Source organism: Anabas testudineus, chromosome 22 (assembly GCF_900324465.2).
Source record: "Anabas testudineus chromosome 22, fAnaTes1.2, whole genome shotgun sequence".
Taxonomy (NCBI): Eukaryota; Metazoa; Chordata; class Actinopteri; order Anabantiformes; family Anabantidae; genus Anabas; species Anabas testudineus.
In genome coordinates this window covers 17,924,187-17,942,592 of record NC_046630.1, presented here as the reverse complement: position 1 = coordinate 17,942,592, position 18,406 = coordinate 17,924,187, and the positions used below count along the sequence as shown (strand labels likewise).

The 18,406-nt window shown below is 40.7% G+C and overlaps 1 protein-coding gene and 1 non-coding gene across 3 annotated transcripts in view; one reads left to right on the top strand and one right to left on the bottom strand.

Moving 5' to 3' along the window:
• The window catches only part of vldlr (very low density lipoprotein receptor), a 41,198-nt gene extending 27,374 nt beyond the window's left edge, over positions 1 to 13,824 (bottom strand). The window contains exons 1-3 of one of the 2 annotated variants that reach the window (XM_026339752.1): positions 13,082 to 13,824; positions 5,248 to 5,367; positions 2,872 to 2,994 (exon numbers count right to left, since the gene is read on the bottom strand). In XM_026339752.1, the coding sequence (XP_026195537.1) occupies positions 2,872 to 2,994; positions 5,248 to 5,367; positions 13,082 to 13,154 (316 nt within the window). In that variant the 5' untranslated portion in view covers positions 13,155 to 13,824. The remainder of the gene's footprint in view (positions 1 to 2,871; positions 2,995 to 5,247; positions 5,368 to 13,081) is intronic. The other variant, XM_026339753.1, reaches the window with a different exon arrangement.
• Positions 13,825 to 17,969: 4,145 nt separating this feature from the next.
• Positions 17,970 to 18,042, top strand: trnar-acg. The gene has a single exon. It is a non-coding gene; the product is annotated as a tRNA-Arg (tRNA).
• Positions 18,043 to 18,406: the final 364 nt, after the last annotated feature.

Below are 18,406 nucleotides of genomic sequence, written 5' to 3'. Positions count from 1 at the left end.
TCATTGCACCTGCATTTTGCAACACATTTTTTAAAAAACACCTCACCCACTTTATTTTGTCTTTCTTCCAACTGCAGGAGGGCCTTGGCAACACCATTCAACCATCAGCTTTGAATAACTCCAGTGTTTAAAGCACTCCCCAAAGTACACCGCTCTCATTTTGGCAGAGATAGAACCTCAGATCCCCACCCAATAGTGCAGGGGGGGTTTGCCCTGACTGTAAGATGCACAGATGTTTATTTTTGTGCAAGAAATAAATAATTTATTTTTGTATTGTTGAACCTGCTGTGTTGCAACACTGCAGCAAAATCTAAGTGGTAAGTGAAAACTCAGAGCTCGAGTCTAACCTTGTGACACACAGCCAGAACCCTCTAGTGCTGCAGCAGATATCACTTCACAAACAGATGAAGCACAGATAAATCTCGGCTCAAGAAAGGGCCACATTATTTCTGTATTTTCCGCATCCCATTCTGTCTTTACTGGAAAACATGTTGAATTTCACACAACAAAACCTGCTGCTGATATTGTCCCAAAAACAGTTGTGGTTGTAATAAAGGTGCTCAATACATTTAGAGCAGCAACAATAGCATGGATTTTTCTCCTCCCTGTATCAACACACATTTTCGTGTTGCTTTGTTTTGTTTCAAATTGATGCAAGCTCATTCAGCTTAGTTTGTCAGACAATAATTATCAAAAGAGAGAAATGAATAAAATACAGTTTGATAACCAGCTGCAGAGTGTTTTCTACTGATAAGATACAAAAACATATCAATCCTTGAGCCAATCTGTGTCTAAATATCCTGGTACCCTGTTTTTTCTTACAGTGGGAACAGAACTGAGATTCAGTATGTTCTAGTAATATACAGTATACATTTACCATCTCTCTTTTGGTTGGCTTACAAAAAATACGCTTAAAGCATTCAGGGAAGATATCAGGAAGCATAGCATGCATCAAAGCACCAAGTGTTTGATGAGGTGCCTTCATCTTTGCTCTGATGTTTGTCTCTGTACGTGAGGAGACGCCAAAGTCCATTTGTCTTTATGATGGCACGGTGCAGGCAGCACAGACAAGGGATTCTCATTAAATAGTGACTTCAGTATAAATACTTTACACCATCACTCATGTCTTTGATTCCAAATAGCACCTCAGTGAGTTGTGCACCTCACATCATAGTTACACCATTTAAAGCTCAGTTGCTCTCCTTACCTCCATTTAAACAACTTTATTTGACAGGGATGCTCACAGGGGACTCCTGTCACTGCTTTTAAGTGCCTCACTGAATTTCTGCAGCAGTGTGAGATACTATTGGGAAAGCAGAAAGTCTCTGATATGCACTGTGATGGCACAGTTTGTTAAACTCTGAAACTAATGCTAAATATAAGAGTAATCAGACAGTGTTTCCCCTATATTTTTCAAATACTGTAGGACTATACCACCGCTGCTGAATGAATGGGACCCACTGCACACATTTTACATGGTTTATTCAAAACGAAAAATACTGTAGCCACCTCAACTTTCAACATCTCATCAGCTCCAAACCATTAGTTCACTGAAACTATGCTTCTGCCGTTTGTGTCCTCTGCACACCACAGAGGCCCAACTTATCTAAATAGTAAGTGAGGAAAGCCAAGCTAACATTGACATACAGCTGGATGGTTGGAGGGCAGCAGTCAATATTACTATTAAATAAATAAACACACACAAAAAAGATACATTATCTGGATATGAAATTACCTATCAGACAACCAAACACTAAACTTCAGTTCACCTTCAACATTTCTGACTAATCTCAAACAAGATGAGGACTTTTGAACTTGAATTAAATTTTAATATTCACTGTATTACACTGTCCACCACTAGCAAAAGCACGATGACTTCTATATAAAAACTCTTTGTGGGTCATCAACATATAACAGCCACTGCAAAACAATTACACATTCAGAACAATCATCTTAATTTATATTTTACTTACAACATTAAGTATGACACAAGACTGAGAGACTAAAAGTGGTAGATTTACTGCTTTAGCCTGAATCCTGTGATACTGACTACAGTCAGTGTCTGCAGTAATTAAGCCTCTCTAGGTTTTGCTTAAAAGTTCATTATACTTTGCCTTGTTGTTCATCTGCATTCATGTGCTTTGTGGCTCTCTAAAGCTCTGAATGAACTTATTTGTTCAAAGTTATTTATAAATAACAGAGTGCTGGCTTGTGTACAGTGGCACAATCATGCAGCATGAAACTCATTTACTGAACACTGAAAATATTTATTTTTAGTGCTTGCGGTCACATCTACAAAATTACAGATCATTAAAACACACCCAGGTAATGCAGATTTTAGATTTTAATTTAAAATGTTCTGCTTGATGCCTTCAAAATATAAATGCACTTGTGTTAATAAGGCCTGATATCTTCCTGTGTGCCAGAGATTCTAGAAACTAACCAACACATAAATCATCTCCAGGTGTAGTACTGAATGACTGGATGCTTGTTAACACCAAAATAAATCGTATTTATTTTAAGTCAACCTCCAAACACTGTCCTGCTGCTATAAATAAATACTCACTAGTGTACCAAGTGTTCCACTGATAAGGTTGTTGTAGTAGGTTGTTAAGGTTGTTATACACAATGTTTTCCAGAGATTTACATCATCAGAAGGAACCAAAATACTTGGGGGATGAATGTCACAGATGTAGTATGGAGTCTAAATTAAGTAGATGCAAATAGAGCAGCTTTTCTGCTAAAATAGCTGAGCAATGAAATACCTCGTATTTGTTTTGTGGTACAGAAGCTTCCAGTAAAACATTGCTAGATCAAAAGCTGATATGAAGTCTGCAAGGGTGTTGTGACAGAGGAAACCCCTTTACTTACGGCAGATTTCCACGCTCTCGTCAGACCCGTCCTCGCAGTCCGGCTCGCCATCACAGTGCCACCGCTTCGGGACACACTGGCCGTTGAGACACACAAAGTCGGCCTCTGCACAGGTCTTTTTAACTGGAGTGGGAGACGAGAGAAGAGATGGATTGGTTATACAGGGAGCGGCGACAGAGACTTTCATGCTCTTTAATGAAACATCTCACACTTAAATGAACACCCTGTAGATATGACTTGTGAAGTTCTTACACACACACCAAAGAGTGAAAAGTTTACAATTGTTAGCCTTCTGACTGAGTAAAGTACGAACTTAACATTTGCCTTAAAAATGCATGCAGTAAGAGATCCCACTGACATTTTTCAAAATTACAAAGAACGACATTCCTAAATGGTCTAAATGGAATAATGACAAACCACTGCTTTTGTGGTTTTTTTGTGCACTTTTGGAAAAGTAAAGATGGGCCGTTAGGAATTTTAAAACAACTTAACACATGCTCAACCCTTACCAACTTACTGCTCACTCTGGTCGAGTGTCTCCTTCAGACCTTTTGCTCAGCGTCTGACCAGAATACAAATACAGTATGTATTTAAGAAATAAAACCGATTTGAGCCACAAGTGCAGCGGCCTGCAGTGGGCCTTGTTATCACTCTCCTTTTTAATTCATTCACTATGGTTTTCTCAACTGTCCCACGCCTCTGAGCTTTGGGTCTGTCTGAGCTGAAAGTTCAAATGGCTCCGGTCTCTACTGACAACAGAAAGACTCAAATGCAACAAAATATCAGTGGCTGTCAGAGAGGCTGAAGGACTGACAAGTCCACAATCTGTGTTGTTATTTTGGCTCATTTACATTTTCACAGCACATTCACCATCAAGGCAAGAACAGAGTCATGGAGTATTCAGTCATTCTGCAGTTGTTTCACATTAAAAGTCTTCCAACAGCTCGAAGGGTATATGCCTCCTTAAACTTGAAACATATACACAGTTTAATTGTGGGAGTTGCTGGGGAAAGGTACACTATACCGAATTTAGAAAATTATGCATTAGAGCAAAGGCAATAATTTGTTCTGTACATTTATAATTGAGGTATGATCATCTGTTCTTCTCCAACTGCTTTCCGTTTTTCTCTCCCTTCCAGTACCATATGACCCAGATAGATGTTACAAGAAAAATGAAGATGTGACATTTATCTCTCACACACACACACACACACACACACACACACACACACACACACACACACACACACACACACACACACACACACACACACACACACACACACACACACACACCTCTATCCATATCCATATTTAGCTCTGATCTATCTGCCCATCACCAGGTCATGCTTTCCCAAAGGATGCTGGGAAGGCTCCTGATGGGACCAAGCTAACATGTCACAACTGTCACATGATACCTACAATATGTCAGTGAATGTGACGACGTTACTGTATATTCACTGGAATGAAGAGAAACATACAGCGTGCTGTGTTGGACCGCAACTGTTAACTCTAAAGTATGTGGGAGTTAAAAAGTAGTGACTGTGTGTGCAGCACACTAATGTATGTTTTCCTGTAGAGCAGCAAGGCAAAGGAGTTTGTAGAGCTAAATACCCTACTCTATAGTCCTCCATTATGTGATTTGGTGTGTTTCAGTCAAGCTGAAGTGCCAAAGCCAGTGGAGAAAAACATTTACAGGCAGCAGTCCTGTCAATGTACAAAGTTAAGCTAGTGGCCGGTGAGGTAACCCTTTCAACATACATTTTATAATGCATTTCCAAATTAATTTACAGATTAGTCACATTGGCGGTAAAGCCGTGCCTAATTGTAACTAAGATGAATAGTCATCCATCGCCCACACTCCATCAAAGGCCATATTAACTGTGTAAATACAGCCCATTTGCAGCCCACATATTGCACAGGATAGTCAGAAACATTCATACAGAAAGAACACAGACAGCATTATCCCAACCAACACACTGTAAGAGCTTTCAGGAGGTGGGGCAATTTACTTGCATTTGGAGCAAGTGGGAAAGGCATTTAGTGTTAAAGGTGTGTGTGTGTTTTTTTTTTTTTTGTTTTTTTTTTTTTTTTTAACTCAAATAATTAAACTCTCAGTTTGTTGAGTTTATAATAATTTGAATAGTGCCAGTTTAAAATCTGGATAAATTGGGCCTAAATTGGCCACTGGTTGCCACCCTAGTTACTGTGTGAGCTACTTTTAAAGAAACAGACCATATCTAATTATTCAATCACCAAGTGCTTTGCTCAAGACAAACCGTTTTCCATACTGGTGTTCATGTTATTGACAACATATCAGTGATGTGGCTCTGTGTGCTTAGAGTGCACATGTGGTGTGTGCGTTTCTTCTCTCACCACAGGAGTTCTCATCACTGCCATCAGTGCAGTCCTCGTCTCCGTCACACTGCCAGACAGACGGGATGCAGCGACCGTTTCCACATTGAAACTGGTTGGCCTCACATTCTGTTTTAGTACCTGTAAAGAAAGAGACAAAGGTGTGAGGGAAAACTGAAGTTATTGCCCCAAGTAATCATGATCATCATTTACTACTTGAATGCAATTTGCATTTGTTTAGCAGTTCCCTGCAGTGCTGTAATTTCCAAACAAATTGTTTTAAACAGAACTTGCTGGCACTCAGAGCTAATATCCGTCCCCACTGAAGAGATCTGCCATCTCCATGCAAGTTTGCCACACAGAGTTGATTTCTTCTTGCCTTATGGCCAATGTATTTCACATTTTTCATGACTGTTTTCTGCTCTGATCACGACAACCATGACTGAAACACTGGGGTTAAATTATCTCCTAACCAGCTCCATGTGTCACTAATCAGAGGAGCTATTAATGAGGTTTGAGCACTTGGAGTAACATGTGAGCACCCCTTGACTTGCATGCCTGTGCAACTGCAACCAATGATGACAAGTGACATCAAATATCTAATGAAGAACTGAATTTTAAAGCACTAAGAATATCTACAGGAAAACATCTGTTCATTTGTTGTGTGAAGGACATCAGCAAAAAAAAAAAATAAATAAACAGGAGAAATACAGCACCTAGTGACAATTATGTCATATTGAAAGAAGAGAACCAAAATTTACTGGTTTCAACATTTTCTCGTGTTTAGAGAAACAATCAATAGCATTCTAATGCTCACTTAGAAGATAAAATAATCACATTTTAATTCCTCTAGCAAGAATCAAGCTATAAACAACACAGTAAAACAGTGTTCTCATGTTGCTGAACAAAGTGAAATTAGACTAGGAAGTGACTGGACTAGACAGTAGTTGCAGTGCACTGTGCAGTCAGTTGTGCTAGCTGTGGTGACGCGAGGTCTTAAAATAACATTGACCTTGACGCTTGCTCTAGTATGTCTGTCCAGGTGGTTAAATGGAGCATATAGAGATGAGCAAAAAGAGGCTGCAGTTTCATTCATTAATAACCATTTCTCAGTCAGGCCTCATATTTCCCCATTCAATCCTTGAGGAGTGTCAAAGAAGGATAACAACTGGGGCCAAAACTATTACAGGTTTTAACACTATAATTGTATTCTTGGAGAAGCCTCTGAATACTTCAGACACTGAAAGACTGTGATGAAGTGGGTCAGCAGCTCCTTAAGGACTATAACACACAATCCAACAACCTGCTGTCAGCCAGCATTGGCCTGCCGGTGAGTGTCTGTCAGTCTAGATTGTGTGGCATGTCCTATACCTCTGGCAGCACGTTAAATCTGATTTGTTCCCCACCTTCGAGAGAAAACCTGATTGGCTGTTCACCTTAATGAATCATTGCATGATAAGAGAAATGAACCTCTGTGCCATTTATAACTTCCAAGACATGTTCTTGATTAAAGGTAGCTATAAATATCAGGTGAGCAAATTCCAATTGCTCCTTTGCTTACAGTTGGTATCTGTAGTCAGTGGTCTTCACCTTTCCCCTTTTTAAATGAAGATTACAGACTACGGTCACTTGCTGGTACACAGGGCCACTTTTTGACTTTGCTGTAGCTGAGGTCAATGAGGAACCTCTGTAACAACACTATTTTTAGGCATCATCTTATTCAATTCAGTCCTAGAAAGTTTTTTTTTTTTTTTTTTGGGACCTACAACAAATCCACAATATTCAGTCTAATGACTTCCATTCAACCAAGACCACACCAGCTGTACTTTCACAGCAGTTGTGTTACAGAATAGAGTACTCTGACCTTTCATCCACATTACCATTTCAATCACTACAATCAAGGCATGATGGATCACAGCACACCCACCTGCATTTTAATCAACCAATCCAAAATACCACTGACAAAACAAAGTTGTCTAAATGCATCATTACCCAATGCAACACATGTTTCAAATGTAAAATAAACATGTCAGAGGGCAACACAGTGCTATAGGGAGTCGACATCCACAGCCACTGTTTCTGAAAGGGGTCAGTCAGTCATTACCAAAGACCATAACATTGAGTCAAAGAGGGTTACATGGGATTACAGAGTCAAACAAGTTTAAATATGGACATGTGAGGCCTCAATTCTTATTCCTCAGCACAATAGTGTTTAGTTGGCTTGTTTTGTTTTTATTGAAATCAGAGTGGTGAAAACAAAACACCACCACATTTTCTACCGATGTAGTAATAAATCATCAGGTCAATGTCACCACAATTCAATGGGAAATAATCATATGCTGACTAAATGTAAAACACTGGCTAAGACTGAAAAGTGAAAATTAACAAAATGAGTCAATGAATAAGACTCAGGGAATGCAGGGACATCTTACTATGTAAAGACAAAGGACAGAAACCTTGAATGTGCATGACCTTTGGGCCCTCAGGCAGCACAGTACAACCACAAAGGTTCTGCAGTAATATAAAAAAAAAAAAAAACTGCTGTCAATTTACACAGTCTACCGACTCCAGAAATACAACATGAAGTTCTGTGCATAAATGGTGCAAAGTTCTCTGGTCTTGATTTATGCCAGATGGACTGAAAGACAGGGGAAACATGTTGCGTGTTTACATGAGGCTATGTCACAGCTTGTTTTCAGGAAAAATGGATGCCAGGTACTCAGTGCCAGTCTTGTCTGTGAAAGGTGCAAAAGCCAGCATGTTGGATGGTATGGGGGTGCTCCAGTGTCACAAGCATGGTTGACTTGCATGTGTGGGTACAATGTGAGGTACCGTCAACAAAGAGGCATATATTTATATTATATAAGTTCGGGATTTACAGACATAATATGCTGACATCAAGAAAAAGTATTTTCCTGGAAAGTCCTTTTAAAACAGTTCTTGTATCCAGAGAGGGCAAATCCTTCCACTTGCAGAACTGCAACAATTAGTATGTTCAGTTCTCAAACATTTAAAAAGTTTAATTAAAATGAAATATGATGCAACAAAGTGGTAGACATGTCTCTTTCCCAACCCTATCACAGTGTATTGCAAGCATCAAACTGGTCATTTGTTTATGTAGATTTACAATACAATTAGGGTGGTCAATAAAAACACTGAAGATCTTGTGTACTATTGTCAGATAAATAGTTTACAGCCAATTGATAAATATGCAAGCTTTTCTGGAAATGTGGTTTGAGTTTTCATCTAAACAAAAACAGATTAAAATAAAGTGCTTTGAGGCTTACTGCTGTGCAATGGGTTGAACTCAGAGTTTTGGGATTTCATTGAAACATTTAGAAGTCACTGCCAAACCAAAATGTTACTTTAATTAAAATACAGTTTTTTAAGCTTTCGATCTAAAGTATCCCATTGTTAATGGAAGCTGGAGTCTGTCCAGCATCCTGTTAGAACTGTGCAATGCTCTTGTCTCCCCAGACGCACTGGAACAATTAAAACATTGTTATAGCTTATCACTGAGATGTTGAATTTTATCACACTGCCATAAACATTGGGAACCTGCCCAATAATCAACAGAAGCAGCCTTTTCTACAATGCATCTGACAAAGCCAAGAGAATTTAAAAAGAAGAAAAAAATCTTTACTATAAGAGATCGAGACCAAAAATACTTACAGAAGAAGAATCTGACTAATTTAGCCTTTTGCTTTCAGTTGTGTCTAAACATGGGCAGGTGGCCAACCTTTATCTAGAATCCTTTTAAAACATCTAATCTGTTGATCAAGTAGTGAAAGAGACTGATTATTTAGAGCTCTGATACACCTGCCAACTATTTACGTGAACCTGACAGTGCCCCATGTATCCTGTGTACTTGTGGATGGGGTTGATAGTGCAAGTCCTTAAATTACCTCTACATACCCACAAGATGTGGTTAAGCCAGGAATAAAATCACAATGACAACAGAGGAAGCTTTGGAGAGAAACTAATCTACCGCTTCTTTTTCTGCCATTTCCTCAGCATTAAGAACAGAGGAGCTTCCATCAGTGTCACTACGTTAAGTTACACTGTCCATGCCAAAACAAAATTATCCTTCTCATTGATGTGAAACTTTCCATTATTTAGCATATTGGATTCCAAAAAGCACAAAATCTACAACACCATAAAAGCCAGAATTACACTCTCTCTCACACACACACACACACACACACACACACAAAAATCATGAGTTATGTGAGGTTCACATCAACAGCAGAAGTCCCAACTCATCACATCAGCCTGATCTATTGCTCACTGCTGACATACACGTGTAACTGTGCTTGACAAAGAAAGAAATTATATAAATACAATCTAAGGCTCTAACCGTTTAGTCATGGGACGATTAACACAACTATCAACATGTGAACCAGAGAAATATCAAAGTTCCAGATGTAGATTTTGGACGCTTTTGGATGTAACAAGTTAGTCAGGACATTTGGCAGTTTTGCATTTCATAAGACACTATCAAAGTATCAATGTCTACACATTTTTTTAGCTATAGAGCCATGCTGATACCAGAGTCCTACAGATACAGCAATACTATACAGTATGCCGCAACAGTGAGAAAGCTTGAGATACCTAGGGCTAGAGAGGCAGCAATAACGTCTTGCAACAGCTAATACGAATTGGAATTGATACAAAAAGAGAAGTAGACCAGAAGCGCGTTCACAAGTTGACCGACAGCTGTGAGCTCCCATCTCTGACTTTCGAGGATATGGCAATACAATTTCTCCAGTTCAGAGCATAAATTCTGAATTAACCTTTACTAAAATTTCATTTTCAGGTGTGTTGTAGTGTAGAATGAGCAAATAAGATTAATGTTACATAATGAAACTACAATGTATCTAAAAATCAAAGTCAACAGCAGATAAATTGCTTGTTATAATCTAAGGTTAATGTGTAGAGTGAACGAGACAACATGCAAAACCACTCTTGCTAACCCAAACCAAGTTGCTGAGGGTGATGGATTCTAGTGTTTCGTTTCTTTTAGGATGTATTCTCTTGGGTTACTATTCCAGTGTCTCCACAGAAACCTATCGACTTGCTGTCTGGAAAACTGCACACCCTGCACTTTGATCCAATCAGCACAAATACAGACTTCAGTAACAACCTGAAGTATACAAACATGTACCAAAGCATTCTTCTGTTCCCTGCAGTGTCAGACTCAATTTTTAGCTGACATTTAAAGTCTGAACTCTCCCAACTCTACATCGCTACCACTAAAGGAGGACTGAGGAAGCTTTCACAACTTGTCTTGTCAAGGTTAAAACGAATGTCACTATTTTCACAACTTTGTGAGCAATAGGAGCACCAGAAATTGTTTAGTAAATCAACCATATGGTGATTTAATAATAACAAAGAAAAGGATTATTATAATCTACATTTGAATTTATTTGATAGAAGAATGTTTTGGCTCCTTCATTCTCCAAATTACAAAACTAGGATCTGCACATTGCTGCCATTTCCATTACATTAGTATTTTTACTATGATCTAGCCCCTATTAATTCGAGGCATGAACTTTACATGAGTATGATTATTTCACGTGACAGTACTTCACCTGTTGGTTTTCCCAGTGGGTTTCAAATATCTTCAACAGGCGTGACGCTGTAATGAACCGTCTCCCTCCCAAAATAGCAGATCATTGTGTGCTATATAAATGCTGTCACTCTGGAGGTCATGGTAATGCAATTTTCCCCAGTAACAAAAATGGTTGCAGTGTACTACTCCTCCTCCTCTTCCTGTCTTATGCCCCACCCACTTCAAGATCTAAGCGCACCCCCTCCTCCTTCATACAGCAGAGGATCTGGGTCTAACATGGTATCACAGTAACCGTGGATGAAAAACGCATCCATTTTAATCAGGCCAGTGTTGCTGCTACTCTCGTCACTAATTTGCGTGACGTCTCGTTCAAATAGACTCATACAATCTCAAGGGAGAGAGAATGAGAAGAATGTGGCAATAGTGTGGGATGTATGCATGCCCATTACAAGCACTAGTTTTGATTCACCATCTTCCCCCCAAAAGGCCATTTTCCACAGAAGGTGGGAACTGAAGAGAGTGAAACCCTGAAAAAGATACAGGCAGCCAAACACAGTTCACTCTGCTCGAGCCGTTTTATAATTCAGACAGCGCGCAAAGCTGCTGACGCGATTAGCAACTGCATTAATAAAATTACACAAAAGTTTTGTACATATTTTATGGACATGGGGTCAGAAAGGAAACGTCAATGTCAGCAGCTTCTTAAACATTTCAGTCACTCAGCACTCCATAGCCCAAGGGATCATAGTTGTCTTTTAACAGCAAATTGTAAGATGGGGAAAACTACATTAAGGAGACAAATATTAACTAAAAACATGATTTAAACTGACTAAGAAAGTACTTCACTTTATAGTCAACACAAATCATGCTATGCATGACAGCCTAGTGTGACAGCCAGTATGGACCTTGATTAGGTGATGTCACAAGGCAAATTCAGCTTTGTATGTGATGGTTCAATTAATTTACAAGGTGTAAGCACATAAATAATTAATGCAAAATAATAATTTTGATCAATGCTTTAACGTATACACAAAGTTGGAAATGGCCAACATCCGCTGGTTCCATTCTCAAATAATTGCTGTAGGAGAACAAATAGAGTTATTTATCTTATAAATTACACAAAATGTGAAAGTATGGTAAGAAAAAAAAAATCATATGAAAACAACAATGATATAAAAAGGTGATAATGGCAACAAATCTTCACATTTCAATAGGATTTTTAATTTCTATCATTTAACTCGCCAATTTATACACCAATCATTTCAGCACTGATTCAGTTAAACACCAGTATTAAATCGTTGATGCAACAAAACAAACAGCGTGAACATTGTGCCCCATGTGCAGAGAGCTTGCACAGTAATTGGCATTTCTCACTCATTTCTGACATTTGTACAACTTATAGGATTTGACAACAATAATTTATTATTATTATTAAAGAAGAAAAAAGAGAACAGTTGGTAACTGATCTACAAGTACCAGCACACAACTTAACCTTAGCCTTCAGTGGGATCACCTGCGCTTGGTAATTGGCCGTGGATTCTCCTCCTAATGCCCTCAGCTGCTACCCTTTCGGGGCTGGGGGTGCTTGCTCGCCAGCCCTCCTGACAATTTTACCCATTCCACGTCAATCCGTTGCAACACCCCCCTCTCCCTCTGTCGGCTTCCACTTTTGGAATAAATAAATAAATTACCACTCTCGATGGGGGTGGCGGTGGCAGGAGAGAATCCCACGGTGGAAGTGAATGAGAAATCAAGACGCGCACAGTCGTGTACACAGAATAAGAAGCGAGGCTTTCTACGCGAGGGCTGAGTGGGTTTCATGGCGAAATTAACTGACTGCAGGGCTAATTAGCCAAAAAACGAGCAGCGACGGAGCGGCTGCTGCACAGAAGAGCGAACACCAACCAAACGGGCCTCTCCATCCCTCCCGGTCCCTTTCGTTTCATTTTCAGGGACAGATACTGAGCTAAGACAGAGCGAAGCCAATGACTAATTAAACACAGGAACGCGCTCCTTAAAAATACATTTATAACACATGAAACCAGCCAATTTGCCCCCCCGACTCCAAAAAGGACGTTTTGCCCAGTGGCGCACGGTTGACTAGCCCGAGGTGTAGCCTGGCACGGTCATTCCTTCAAGGGGCGGCTCAGACAGGTGTACAGCTCGGGAACGCTAGCCGAGCACGGTGCGTCGTTCCCCGTGAGCAAACACACACACAAACCACAAGATGAAAAACACACACATAAGCGCCCAAATGGTTAGACACAGCGGACTGAGACTTACCGTGGACGTTACCGAAGTGCTGGAGACACATTAGCATCGGCAGCAGGAGGATCCCCGGTGTGGACGTGACCATCTCTCGCGGCGGAACGTGCGGCTGCTAGCTGAGCGCTCTCGCCCTGCTTGTTGCCCGCCTGCCTGCCTTTCTTGCTGCCTCGCACGGGCCTTGCTCGCTCTTTGATTCTCGCTACTTCTTTTTCTTTTTCTTTTTTTTTTTTTAATTTTTGCTCTTTTCTTTGAGGCGCAAACCTACACACACACACACACACAGAGAGAGAGAGAGAACCGACGGACACGGTGACAGAAGCACAGCAAAGCTGGGAGGAACGGCCGCTCCTGCCGACGCCACCGACTGGCCAGCAGCACGCGCTACAGAGGAGTGCTGTCCGCGCACACCACGCGCCTTTTGATCTCGTTCTACAACCACGCGCCGCCGCGGGGGCCGCTCGGGTTCGCGTTCTCTCCTCTCGCGCTCGAATCCATTTCCTTCACCGCTGACGCTCGCGAGCGGTCCCGCACGGTACCGGGCGGTCAGTTGTGCACCGCAGAGCCCGTCACAGCTGAGGACGACCGGGTTGATCCTCCTTCACTACGTCTCTGGCACATTGTTAACCCTTCACTAGCCGCATGCAAATGAATGTAGTCCATTTACACTACGTGCGTGGTAATAAGTATAGGCTATAATGATCAATCAATTCTATCGATCCCAGTTATTTATCTGTCTGCATCTGATTAACTGACAGATAATCAATAGCTAGGACGTGTCCGTTTAAATTGATTGCCAAATAATGATCCTAACGCTCACTGAACAACTTTTTTAAAATCAACTTATCAACAGTTAGGTCCACTTCTACCTCATCCCTTCAGTCTGATGTCACTGCTGAACACAGATATTACTGCACTGCAGAGTATTTGCATAGGGCTCCACCAAGTGACGTGGTTGTCTATCTACATATCCTGTAAACTACCCTTCTGTGCCACCATGTGTTTTCCAGGACTGTCTGATTGTGGATTTGGGAGCACATCCTGGTTTTGTCTCTACTTAAGCTGCAGTATGTTAACATATACTGTATATTATTTATCTTATACCCATACGTCTTGGTGACCTGGAACTCAGCTTTCAATACTGTACATCCTAATAATGATTAATGATTAATGATAACGACTAGAAGTAAATACCTGCCATTTGGAAAGCACCACGTGTAATTTTGGTCCTATCGTTTTGTACGAGCAGATGTCTCATTTTTCAAAGAGAGAATGCTAAATCTTGGAACCAAACTGAGCTCTAACATTTCCTTCCCTTGACTGTCTGATGCTATTTTGCCCCATTTTGATCACCAGCCCTTTGGATTTTCCAGAGGGCTGCGAGCTGCCAGGTTTCATAGGCTCTCAGAGTTCTTATCAGAGGATTGAACCGCATCTTCAGTGAAGGCTGATGGCTGCTGATACACCCCAAGGCTCATTCTGCCCCAGATTTTTACATTCCCTGAAAAAAAACACACACATTTCTGTATGAGGCCATGTCTCTGTCTCTCTCTGTCAGTACCTCTTTATTGCATTTGCCACCAAACACTCAGATATAACAGCTGGAAATGGTGTTTTATAAATGACAACAGTGTAAAAACAGTGTATTTGCAGGCTCACCAGCAGAACCCTGAAGAGCTATGACTCCTAAAACCTAAACCCCTCAGCTCTGACATCTAGCACTATAACTGGTGAAAAGAATCATAGAGTGATAATTTAGGTTAGTTTAGGCTTTTTTTTGAGATTTAGATTAGATCATCTACATTATAGCCTTCTTGAATTTAGTAAATACCCGTTTATAGTCAGCAGGGTATTAAGCGAAGCTTAGCAGAAAGGTTGAAAGAAGGGGGAAAATGTAATCTGTACAAAAACAGAAATAGGAAAATGAGAAGTTGTGTGTGTTTTTTTAGGGAGTGACATCATGGAACTGTTTCTTGGTCCGCACTATATTTTCCTGCACTCTTCGCTGGGTGACAACAAGGCTCTGAGAGGTCACTGCTGTTTCCCCTTGCCTACGATCCTGGGACAAAAAAAAAGCTCATTAAAACAGGGTGTAGGGCACATCTGAAGAGTAAGGTGCCATATTAAAATACAAACAACAGCAGAAGTACAATTTAATGTTTCGATAACAGAGATCTTTATCAGGCTGGTGTCAAATACATTGTGTGGCCACACATTGTGTTGTGTCACTTGATGATCATGGTCAGCAATACAGTTTCACCCAAATGACTGGTGGCATTAATAATGTGGTTGATCCGTGGATACATCACAAAGTAGGACCAGAGATCTAAAGACACATACAACACAGCAGACTTTTACTTTTCCCTTAAGCTAAGCTAATCCCCTGTCTAGGTTGTAGCTTCATTATTATCAATAACATTCATGACTTATTTTACAAATTAATCAAGAACCGCTTTAGATTATGGTAGAAGTGCAGCAATAAAAACAAAGACACTTACAGCATTTCTCATATGGTCTTTTTACTAGATGTGATAAAAAAAACGAATCAAACCTGGAGGGAGTAGAAAAACTAGAGGGTTCACATCCAAAGTGACACCTCTATGCACCAGCTCGCATTGTTTCACAGTGCAGTGACTCCATGTTTACAGGTAGTAAGCTGTCAAACCCGCCGTGGCTCTTGGGCTGACAGGTTGCTCTAACAAGTGTCCTGTTAGAGCACGGAGAAACACGATGTGACTCTGCGACCTGCCAGTCTGCTCTGAGGGCAAGCTGAATGGCTGCTATCAAAAATCCCTAAACAGTGACAGCGTGTGTCAACCTGCATAAAAGACAAGGTGACTGTTTACAGAAGCAGATGGCTCCATTTCAGCAGCCTGACTTATATATTAACCTAACATCATTCTGTTGTTCTGGTTGTTCTTCAGGGTCCTGTCAGAACAGAAGAGGGAGATGATTTTGAATAGTTTCTGGCGTGTGCTGTGATGTTAAGCACCACAGACAGCAACACTCAAAACTGGTTACAGTCGTGCAAATATCAACTTCTCAGGTTGTTATTGATACCTATACTGTACAACACATTCCATAGTTCACTGCATTACCACTGAGGCATCCCACTGCTTGAAGAACATTACCATATATACAGCTGCTTTCACCAGTGGAAAAAATGCCCTCACTTCTACTCACCTCTTCAGGTTGTGGCAACCTTAAACAGGCACAGGTCATCGTTACATAATTATCATTTTGTGCAGCTTTACTGCGCCATCTGTCATCAAGAAATACTACGGCACATGTGGAAGGTGACCTGCACTCTCTGTAGTCTGGAAAAAGTCGATAAGCCGTTGATGGAACCTCAGTATATTTAAGTGTGATGTTCAGACTGGATGGGTGAAGCATTACGTGCAGGGCAGAGGTGCACATACTGAGCCGTGTCCTCCTTTGTAAAATCCAGAAAGGAGCCTCTACTTAAAGCAGTTATAACATAAATATAATTTGGCAATACTGTGCAGAAACCACAGGGTTAGGTAAAAGACACGTTCCAGGCCCAGAGGGGAGGAAGGAGTGGGGGGTATGGAGGGCTCCGCTGAAAGATCCACCTGTGTGGGTTTACTCGTACAGGCAGTATGACTGGACTGAAGGCTGACAGCAGAGGGTAGTTGCCTCAGAAGTTCAGTGTGGCCTCTAGCTCTGTCTCTTTGTTGCCTAGTAGTCTCACTTTGTTGACAGGCTGTTTAAAAAATCTGTTGTTGCATCATTTCCTCAACGCTAACGGCTGTGCGCCTTAGCTGACCATCCTGCTGGTGAATCCCCAGAAACAGTTCATTCGTCACACTTTCCGTCATCTAAGCACATAAGCATAAAACAAAAACGCAAAGGTGACCAGGGGGACTGACTTTTGCATGATACAGGTCTTTGGAGGGGGGTTGCTAATGGTGATAAATTGACTTGTTGCTATAGCCTCGTTAACCTTTCATGATTGTTTTGTTGGTTTTATTTGATTTGATTGTAAAGTTATTGCACAAAAATAATGCTTTTGTACTTGATTGTGCATATCATATGTTGACTTATACTCCTTAACTAGGTAATTAGTTAGAAACTTGGCCTTTGCTTCCTACTTTCTTATCTACATTAACTATATTTCTAATGTCTAACATTCCTACATATATTAAACTCTGTTCTTGCTGTGCTGCAGTCTGGATTTAAATCACCAGCGGTTAGGCTGGAAATCAGACAACTTGACACCAAAACATCTGTCTTATAAATACACCTAGAGAGCATAAGGATCATTTTTGTTTGGCTTTTCCAACTTTGTCTTCTAGTACAGAAAGGGCTCGTTGCTGCCCCATGTGGACAATCATTGAAAAGCACCCACTGTCTGCTCCTGTGGAGCTGCACTGCTTGTTTTCTTTGTGTTCTACCTCCACCGTGTGGCACCATCGAGAAGTAGCCAAACTCAGATTTGGTTGGAGAAGCTGCACAGAGATGAGATGATTTTATTGATCGATCATTTATTGATTTATTGTGTTCTACCTCTGTGATTTAGTCCGTGTTCCATGTGTTTTCTTGCACTCGGTCATTTTATCTGGTATCAGCTGAATACTGGAAACTGGTGCAGTAAACACTAACTAAAGGGAGAATATGAGTAACAGAGGAACACACAGTTTATGTGTTGTGACCGTGATCAGTCGTTAAAGCTCCGCAGAAACCGCGTCACAGCAGATATTAACCTGTTGGCTTTTACCACTTTTGGTCCTCCTTCTGAATAATTAAAAAAATCAAATGATATAAAATATGAATAAAGATGTTTCTTTTTGGACGCCACGCATATTGTTTTGCATGAAGGTACTGTTGTAAAAATGAAATACTGACTAACACCACACTCGTGTACCAGCCCTGCTGCTTCTGTGTCGGGCTAGTGGCACAATGGATAACGCGTCTGACTACGGATCAGAAGATTCTAGGTTCGACTCCTGGCTAGCTCGGTAAACTTTTAGCTTATCATCAACACATGCTGCCACCCAGGATCAATGAATTCTACATTTATTGACCACTGAACGCACTTATACTGCGCATTGAAGCACTTTATAATGTTCTCATACACAGAGATGTAAAGAGAGACCTGCCATGCACGTATACCCCATATAACTGAATCAGTCTTCTCCTTGTCTTAGATATTTTGCTTTGTACCAACTTTGTAAGTCGCTTTGGCTAAAAGCGTCTGTTAAATAACTAATGTCAATGTAAACCACTGATTTTGATAAATACTTAGTCTGACCCCCTGATCAGGTCTTGCACTACATCTTGATCTGTGCTCTATATGAAGCTGATGCTCCTGTGAACCTGTGA